Raw genomic sequence first — 10,162 nt, 5'->3', positions numbered from 1 at the left:
CCACAGAGGAAATGTGTGATTCGAGTGCAAATGGGAAATGCAGTAACCAAAGGAGGTGGTGTTGGCTCCCTTAATGAGGTACCACTGTGTCCCAATTACGCACAACAGTGCATCCCACACCTTCCTTCTCCAGAGCAGCAGAAGATGCCACTGGCTCGTGCTGTCAAACAGAACCATGTGTTTGTGACAGCAATATAATAGCATTTTGTTTGTCCTATTTACACTTAACCAAAAAGATAAAGGACTATTCTGTTTCTTCCTTCAACCACTCCACCAAACAAAATCCCTCTGTGAACCTCCTCTAAAAGGCAGGTGGAGAGACTGGACTTGTGGAAGGGCTCAATAACTGCTTCAGTGGATTTTCCAGGAGAAAGTCAATTGAAATCTCATTCTGTCTTGGATTCATTCATATTGTTTTGTAGTGGACAGCTAGAAAAGGGAAGCACGTGTACTAATTAGTTTTGAGAGGAGAAGAGGAGCCATGAAGTATTTCCTGCTGAGAAGATGCGAAGTATTTAAATCCCGAGTCCCACTTGGATTTGCAACCAAATTTTTCCACAATCTTTCCCAAGGACACAACCAGATCTCCTGGCCCATATTTGTTGGGCTGGGGGCTGTTAATGAAATTAGAACCTTATTTTCTCGATAAACCAGTTTAACCTAAAGCTGTGAGTATTCCTTGAGCTCGGTGGGCCAGGGCATGGAGGAACTTTGCTACAACTTCGAGCAAGGAGACCCCACCCCAGAAATCCTCCTCTGGGAGCCAGCAGATCCGGACACGCAGCTGGAGAACTTCCTCCTGGAGTGCCTGGCAGAGCCCTCCTGGCCAGGGCAAGGGGGCGCCGAGCTAGATAAATGCCCTGTCCCACTAGACCCTCCCAGGCGGCCCCGGCAGCGCCGCGCCGCCAACCTGCGTGAGCGGAGGAGGATGCTCAGCATCAACTCGGCCTTCGAAGTGCTGCGTGGCCACGTGCCCACCTTCCCCTATGAGAAACGCCTCTCCAAGATCGACACGCTACGCTTGGCCATCGCCTACATCGCCCTGCTCGGGGAGATCGTCCTGTCTGGCCGTGAGCCCAAAGCCTACGTGGAGCAGTGCCTGAGGAGCGGCTTCCAAAGCCCCCAGCGGGCTGCCTGGGATACGAGTGGTGAGCAGGGATGGGCAATGTTTGGAGGGGAGCAGAGCAATCCTTGGGATTGCCAGGTTGCTATGGGCGCCTAAACAGGTCTGAAACAGCACAGGAATGAACCTTCAAAAACGGGAAATCTAAATCAAGTCACAGCAGAAAATCATAACTCACACATCCCCACCCCCCCCCACCCCCCCACTCCCAAAAGCAATTTGCTAAGGGAATGGTTCCTTTTACAAAGAGGAAAGATTTTTATTCTCAGAATATATTTTTAGACTTTTTAAAAAATCCTGTGCGAAATATTTCTTTTCTGATGGAGGCTTTACAGATATTCTGTATTTTCTTTAGAAGTTTTCTTTAGCTTGCACTTGGCTGAGAAAAACACCTGGGTTTGGACACAAACAGCATTTAATTTCTTAAAATATAGATGTTCCAAGAACTCACAGTTTCTCAGAGGTTACAGTTTAACACGTGAACCAGGATACACAATACAAAGCATTCAAATTTCAAGCTATTTTGAAAATATAGGGAAGTAAATGTCTATTTGCAATTTATAATCTTATATAATTATTTCTATTTTAAAGTGAAGGGCTGTTATTCAGTTTTCTGTTTGGTTAGTACCTAATCCCTGATTTAGTTGGAATGAATTTAGGCCTTTCTTCCTCCAGAATGCGTTTTTCATCAGGCCACTGTGTGGTGAAGATGAGAAGTTTCCCAAACTGCCAAACACACGGCCTCAATCTCAGAAGGCAACAGGTTTTGTGCTGCTTAGAGCAGGGAGGAGCAGATGGCAGTTTCAGTAGTTCGTGGTACTTTGCATTTTAAGTTAATTAATCCCCTTTCCAAGTCTATATGTTCTTTTGGATGTATGTTCACACATACATATTCTTTTGGATACTGGAAAGGGGCCTTCAAAATTAGCCTTCAAGAATTACAGCACAAGTAAGGAAAGATAAAAATCAGTGAACAGAAATGTTCCTCTTTCGTATTATAGGGAAGTGCCAGTGGGACAGAGCCTGCAGTGGAAAAGCAATCAGTTTTCTTGAAAGGAAAAGTTAATGGAGTTTTTTTCCTTTCCTATTAATTTACATTATCTGGATGACTGGGAAAATGGCTCCTAATGTATACCACTGATTATACCTTCCTCAACTACTAAAAAAATTATATTTTAATGGCCAGCTTCCCCTGCCTTTAATAGATTTTAAACAACACAAATATTTCTCGCTGGGATTCCCCTTTTGCCATGCTTCTTGTCCTGAAGAGCTCCACTTAGAAAGATCCAAATGAATGAGGCTCCTCTTCTGGAGAGGCTGGATAGTTGACTTGTTAAAGCTCAATTTGAATGTTGCAATTAACGTGTTTTCCTCTCTCCCTTGTGCAGATCTGACAGCCCGCCTGTCCTGGGTAAAGTGGGATTAAGGAAAGGCCTTTAAAGCCAGCAAAACCTGAGGCCTGGAGTGCTGGGTACCAGCTGCTCAATTCCCAGCACTGCAAGTGAGAACCTGCACTGACAACCTCACTCACTGTCCCAGAGCACTTCCCCACCACATTTCCAGCTCCCAGCCCCTTTCTCTGTTGATTCATCACTCTCTAAGGCCTTGTGCTTCTCTTTCTCACTCCTGATAGACCTGCACTCGCTTAAAACCAGGAAAACATTAAAAAACTGTGCCAGCATAACCACAGCCCCAACACTTTCTCTTCCACTGGATGAGGATTATGTCCAAGTCCTATTTCCAGCATGTGAGAAACAAATCATAAGAAAAAAACCTAAACAACATCTGTGAAAATCTAGTGCTTGGCTTAAGATACCCAGGGTGATGGTTGTGAAAGTTGCCAGTGATTCAGAGACCATAAAAGTCCAGGAGGTGGGACACGGTTCTGTAGATATCCTAAATATCTCATGTCTCCACAGAATCCCAGAAAGATTTGGGTGGAAGGGACCCTAAAGCCCATCTCATTCTCACCCCTGCCACGGGCAGGAGCACCACCACCAGGTGGCTCCAAGCTCCAATGTGCAACTCCCAAGCCTGGGACATTTCCAAGGATCCAGGGGCAGTCACAGCTTCTCTGGGAACCCTGTGCCAGGGCCTCCCCACCCTCAATCTAAAACCATTCCTCCTTAATGTTTTTATCATGGTATTTTGTAGCAGGAAAGAAAATAAAATGCATTCATTATTTATCATTCTCATTAGTTCATCTCAGCTCCCATCTCTGCGAAGCAAAAGCACATCAGGAACTGTGCTTTTGCTCTGGTTGATAGTTTTGGGGGAGGTGAAGAGGGGTCTTAGAGTGTGATGAACTTTTTAGCTTTTCAATTTTTCTGTCAACACGAAAAGGCGAATTTCATCTTGGGTGCAACAATGTATTTCAGTCGATTTAGAATAAAACATGCAATCTCAAATTTTGACTCTTTGCTTTCTCACCCACTTAAGACAATTGGATAAATTTTTACATGAAAATGCACCTGAAAAGGTGAAAATATTTTTTTAAAACCTCATCAGAAAATGCATTTTTCTACTTTTACCTACTGCTCTACTCTGGAAATGCTGGTGCTCCATCTCATCAAAGAGTAACAGCACCCCTGTAGCAGCTATCACACTGTCACCTTCCTGGTGAGATGAGGGCTCAGTGGGACAGAAGCCAGGGCTGAGAGATCTACACCCATCTCAGTGGCCCAAACAGTGCCCAAATAATCCCAGTAGGGATTTCCACGGGTTTTCATCAGGATCTTTATTTCTCCAAGATCCCACTGATAGCAACAGAGATTTGGGATTCCTCCCTCCAAGCTGACTTCAGCCAGAGCCCTCAGGTCACATCCCACAGTCATCATGGTGCAAAAACACCTCTCCAGGGTCGTCTTGGCTGCTGGGGGAATCATCTCCAATTAGGATTAAAAAGTCCTTCACCCCCAGCTAATTTTGGGCATCCAAAATCCCTGTCTCCAGATATCCCTCATTTCAAAGATTTGGATGTCTGCCTTGCTTTTCTCTACCCTGCAGCAGAGCTTTGTGCTGGGCATGAGACAATAATGCCATATCCTGAAACAAATATTTGCTGCAGGCACCTGTTTACAAGCAGAAATCTCTCTTTCCCTTTTACTCCAGCCTAGAAATCCTGGATAACAGCTTTGGAAGCAAGCTGGATGTGTGCAGTAGCAGCAGGGAAGCACATCCACAGAAAGGCGATTTTGAGGGATCTTTCAGGTTCAGGCACTGCTTGTTTGGATGGACAGCACACCTGGAGAAGCAATTGGTATCAAAAGCATTGTAATGACAGAGCAGAAAGAATTGTCCTGGGTCAGAGCTCTTCTTCCACATGGTGCCTCCAGCTGAGGAAAGAAGAAGTCCTCCAGATGAAGTCCAGAGATGCAAATACCCATCACTGGTGCTCCACACTCAGACAGCAATGCCAGGACAGACAGAAATATCTGGTGAGCTTCCCACAGCCCAGCACCACCATTCCTACCATATTTGCCAGCTGGGCTGGTGTCTTCAGGCTGGCAATCTCTGCCTGCTGTGGGGTCCAGCAGGATATATAAGGACTGGGGCTTGGGTTGGAGTCAAAACCAGAAAGAAAATGTTCCTTTTGGGATCTGAAACCCTAACCTTGGGCTCTTGAATCAATGAGTAGGAGTCAATACATTTATTGCACTGATGAAGATGTTTCTCCTCACACAAACCCTGATTGACACTGGTGTTGATCCATCACCTTCAGCAAAGCCACATTTGATTTATGCTGATTGATGCTTCCTGGAAGGGACAGTCCAACTCTGCCTGCCCTCCTTGGGCTACCTGGAGTCTGGCAGGCTCTTCCAGCTGATGCTCCACCCAAAACTGCTAAATCAAAAGTCACTTTTTAGGTGATGTGTTGTTAAATCACTTGGATGCAACTGGCTACTGAAATGGTGAACGTGTCACAGAATCAGGTCAGTCTCTGATGGTCCCATTAACTTCATGCAAATAAAAGCAAATCAAGAGGGCATCAGCTCTCTCTGTATGAGGGAAGCCAAGCTGGTGCTTTGGCTCCCTTCCTGCTAAACTGAGCAAAAGTAAATTGGCTCTTCAGGGATTTTTTTTCCAGGAAAGCCATTCCTGAATAGCTCCAGGGCTGGACACACACTTGTTCTTGAACAATCCTGCCCTTTTCTGATTGCACTTCAGCTCCTGGATGTGGACTACAAGGCAGAAAGATGAGGGGGAAGTGATTTCTGTGCAGGACATTTATGCTCAGTGGCAATCCAGGGGAACTGCCGAGTGTGGATTCTGTGGATATGCTCCACGCTCACCTATCCTCTCTCCTCCCAGTTCTGGCTCATTCCTTGACTCACAGCTCTCCTGCCAACAGGCCTGACTGGTGGCACAATAAGATTCTCTGACAGGGAACTGTTAGTTACCCTTATTTTTCTGTTCCTTCATCTCACGTCCTGAACCCTGACATTTTATTCCAGGAATAAATTACACAGATCCTACGGTGCGCGCACACACAGCCTGACTGTACAGCAGCCCATACACCCTTGCACAGATCAAGACTCTAAGATGACTTTATGAAGACCTATCCTCAGTCTACCAGCACATTCCCAAACAGGGAATCCCAATGACCAACCTGGTTTGAGGGTCAGGCTCCACCTTCCTGGTCTTCTCAGCCCTGCTTCCACTGCAGCACAGCACAGGTCAGCTCCGCTTTTCCTCCTCATCTCACAGAGCAGCAGGATCCTCTCACCAGCAATTCCACAGCCAAATCTCCCGTGGAAGGGTGCCAGGAGGTGCTGAGGAGTGATACCCTCATCTTCCAGCACCTAAGGAGCAGCTGAGGGGCCCGAGAGCAGCAGGAGAATTGCTCATTCCAAACATAGCCCTGCTTCCAGCCCACCGCTTTCCTTGCCAAGAAAAGTGAGAATTATTTGTTACACCTTCCTTCTTCCAAAAGTAAACTGGTGACCCTCTCTGGAACAATATTCTGTGGTTCTCCATCAACCTGGAAACCTTGGAACAAAAGGAATCACATTCCCACTGTAAGCTGTTATTTTGAGGTGTTGGGAGTTTCAGGGACAATCTGAGGGTGAAAGGACCATTTGGTTTTCTAATCATTTTTTGTTTTGGCCACAGACTCACAACAGCAAGTTTTCATTTTGGAGCTGTCTGGGATACTGGAAGGTGTCCCTGCATGTGGCAGGGGGTTTGCGTTGGAAGGGAATCTAAAGATCATCACCCCTGCCACAAGGGGACACATTCCACTGTCCCAGTTGCTCCAAGCCCTGTCCAGCCTGGCTTTGGACACTTCCAGGGATCCAGGGGCAGCCACAGCTTCTCTGGGCACCCTGTGCCAGGGCCTCATCACCCTCACAGGGAAGGGATGGAATGGGAATACTCGGGAAAATTACAACTAATGAAGAAGCTCCCAGGTGTTTTTTCCTTCATTTCCTTCCTGTTGCAGAGAAGAATGAAGTTTCTGTGTACCTCTCATGCCCAAAATCCCTCACCTGGAGAGTGCTACTACTATGGTATGCCCTCAGGTGGGATGGCAGGGACTTCACCACAACCTTCATTCACCTTCAAACCCAGTGATGGTCATTTGGGGCAGGATTTCCTAGACTGTGGCCATGCTCTCCATGGGCACAGGATATGACCCAGGAAGCTTGCCCAGGGAATCAGCAGGAGGAGCTCACAGCAGCCTGAGGGTTGCTGTCCTGTGACACCTCGGGATCCATGGCAGAAGATGTTTGCTCCTGGGTCAGACACAGGGAGGGAAGCAATGAACCTGTTCCCTGAGTGGATCCGGCCACCCCTGTGGTCAAAGCTACCCCCTGGAGCAGGACAGTCCCTTTACACAGGTGGCAAAAGAGGCAAACAGGCACAGGGCTGGCTTTCTAGAGCTGGTTCAGCATCCTAAATGCCTTGTGGGAGACCCCTTGCAACAACCCAGCTCTGCTTTCCCAACTGCATCCCCTCAATAAACCCATGCATAGGCACCCAGGATGTTGCTGTGGGGGTCAGCAGCATGCCCTGACCTTGGGAAGAGCTTTCCAACCCACATCAGCCCCTTTTGTGGGAAAAAAGTGTAACTTCCACCACGATAGCTAATTTTAGATGACTCCCACCCAGTCTGTTTGCTGAAGCCCGAGTGCATCTGAACAGGGAAACTCCAGCGCCAAAGAGATTCCAATCTCCAAAAGAATTCCTTGCCAGGAGAGGGGGAGAGGGGGACGGGAATAAAAGCAGATAATGTTTTGGATTCACTATCCAAGCCTGTGTTTGAGCTGAGGGGAATCCAGCTGCAGTCAGTGCCCTCTCGTGGTCCAGGATTAAAACTTCGCCTTTCCAAAAGCAGATGATGAGTCCTGCCAGGATCCCTGCTCCAACTCAGCCCCGAGAAAGCAGATCATCACCGCAGGGAACAGGGTGAACAGAAACATCTGCTGTAAAAACTGCATATAAAGGCTATGCACAGTTATCTATCCCTGCACTTAGATCATGTTTTATGCCTCTTCACCCCAAATCCTTCTGTTTTATCCTTCTGAAGCCTTTTTTATGCATATTTCCATGTCCTGTTTACACACCTTGCATAGAGAAAGAGCCTGAAATATAATTAACCCTTACAATGCCCCCTATGCAGCGTCTGAATGCTCTGAAATAACAGAGAAGTACTTCTCTGAGGGAGCCGAGATCTCATGAGCTGGCACAAAAGGCTTCCAGGCACAGTATCCGCTGATCTTGAACACCCTCAGGAAGCAGCACAGCATTCCCTCTGCTCCCATCTTGGAAGTGCTTGCGCCATGATGCCTCTTTCTCTGATCCCAGTCCCTGGGATGGCTAAGCCATCTCATCCGAAAGCCCTTTCCAAAAATAATCAGGCTGAGGCAGACACCGAGCATGGAAAATTTTAGCCCAGGCTGTTCCAGTCAGACACTGCTGCGCACAGATGGGAAGGGGGATCCCAGGTCTTGGCTGCTCGGGGTGCGCTCATGTCCATGTCCCTGTCTCCTGGAAATGTGGCATAGGAAAAGAGGGAATAATAAAACCTCCTGTACGGAGATCAGGAATTGTTAACAGTCATGAAGTGACATGGGCCTGGTGGGCCTTTCCTTGCAGCCTCTCCGGTGCCTGGTGGGTTTCCCTCTCTCTGCCTTTCCAGCAACAAGTCCTGCTGACAGACGAGGCTTATCAAAACCCCATTTCCCAGCTGATGGATCCAGCTGGGAATCCCAGAGAGGACATTTTGCTGAGTGCTCACAGAAGGGAGCATGTTCCCAATCCCCTGCCGGAGCCTGCGGGAGAGGTTTCCCCAGCCTGCGGTGCCACGGCTCTCTGGGGGACAGTAAATTTATATGAACTGGAACAGCCATTATTGGAGGTTACAACACCAGGCCCAGCCAGGGAGTTAATCCCAGACCTGCTTTTCAACAAGCATCCAACTCTTCTGTTGTTCAGGTGCCTGGAATTCGGGCCCGTGGTTCCTAAGGCTTTTGGCTCGCAGACCCTCTGTGGCGGGCGCCTCTCTCCTGGTGCTGTTTGAAACATCACAGACACTTCTGGTACTGCATTTTTCCCCCTCATTCTATAATTTCCCCCTCCCGAGGAGGTGCACACCAACCCACCTCGAGTCACCACTGTATTCAAGCATTTTGGGTGATGCAGAAAGACAAGGCAGAATATCGCAGCTGGAAGAAGCCCTAGCACTGATTTTTGCACATCCAACAGGCAGATTTACAGCATTCAATCCCACTTTATCAGCCCAGGGAAGTGACAAAGTGCATGTTTAAATATAAGTCTGGCTTATACTTAAATTAGGCAGAGGTGACATGAGGGTGCAATTAGCACAGTGGATAAACTCCTGTGTCGGGATGGATCAACACCTTACAGGGAGCAGCTTATCAGTTTTCCTTTCTGCTGTTGGAATACGTGCTGCACTCCTAAATCCACCTTTTCCAGGAAGGTAATTCCATATTACCAGTATATTTCTGACAGACACTATCCAACTCTCCCTCTGACATCCCCAGGTAGGATTTCTGCTGCATTGTGACAGGAATTTCAGGCTCAGAAACGTTACACTGCCCCAGCAGAGTGATGGATCTGCTTCCAGGGGATGAAAAATCCCCTAGCCAAACAAAAACCCGGAAAAAACAAAACAAAACAAAACAAAACAAAACAAAACAAAACAAAACAAAACAAAACAAAACAAAACAAAACTCTTTCAATAACTTGACTTTCCTTTTTCCACATTATATTTTTCTCCTGGCTCTTACATCTTTCCTGGTGCTGCTTTTCCACAGCCAAACCGTTCTCCTTGAAGTAAAACATTGGGAAAACAAGCGACTCCGAGCGAGGGCTGGAACGCAACCACTCTGCAAAATGAAAGTAATACGTGGTTGGTACCTTCTCAGCGAATTCATAGTGTTAAAAATCAATAATAACTCTGCAATCCCATAAAACTGCGAAAATTAATTTGGTGGAAGAAGGTGGAAAAGCCTTGGAAGTTTTTCTGATATACATTAAAAAAAAAAAAGAATCAGCAATTATTGACTTTCAAGGTATCCTAAATAATGTGGAAGAAGAATTGTGCCCTACAAAAATAACATGGAACATTCAAGGGAAATCTGAAGGGATTGGACCTTATTGTGAGGTTGAAAAGTGCTACCCTTACTTTTGAGAGATTTCATAAAATTAAACATGGAAGAGCTGAGCAGCCTCTCTTCTAAAGGTGTTTAGCACAAATACTGAGATCAAATTCAAAATAATATATATACTGATTTTTTCCAAGCAGTAAAAAGCAGTTTAAAAAAACCACATTAAAAAAGCATTCAGGGAATTTGTTTAATTCCTCACTACCATATGAATGCAAAATAAGTACTTTTTAAAATACTCTCACTGCTTAAATAAATTCAAGCCCCTGAATAAATAGCAAGGGAAGTGTTTTTTTGCCTGGCTTGAATTCTTTTTTTCCACTTCTTTTGCTTTGTGATATCTGTTGCTACTTATTCCTAGCTCAAGTTCACAGCTGCAGGGAGGGCTTTTTTTTTTATTCCTTGCTTTGTG

General features: G+C 46.4%; 1 protein-coding gene across 1 annotated transcript; it reads left to right on the top strand.

Moving 5' to 3' along the window:
* Window positions 1-700: 700 nt before the first annotated feature.
* On the top strand, window positions 701-2,549 carry LOC310911721 (helix-loop-helix protein 13-like; the record flags this gene model as incomplete). The annotated part of the gene is made up of 2 exons (XM_083865614.1): window positions 701-1,148; window positions 2,512-2,549. The coding sequence occupies 2 exons, from the start codon at window positions 701-703 to the stop codon at window positions 2,547-2,549; spliced, it is 486 nt and encodes a 161-aa protein (XP_083721740.1).
* Window positions 2,550-10,162: the final 7,613 nt, after the last annotated feature.

The sequence above is a fragment of the Zosterops lateralis genome (assembly GCF_965231275.1).
Source record: "Zosterops lateralis genome assembly, chromosome: 7".
NCBI classification, from domain to species: Eukaryota; Metazoa; Chordata; class Aves; order Passeriformes; family Zosteropidae; genus Zosterops; species Zosterops lateralis.
Note: the sequence above shows the minus strand (reverse complement) of the source record. Positions and strands in the feature narration are given on the sequence as shown.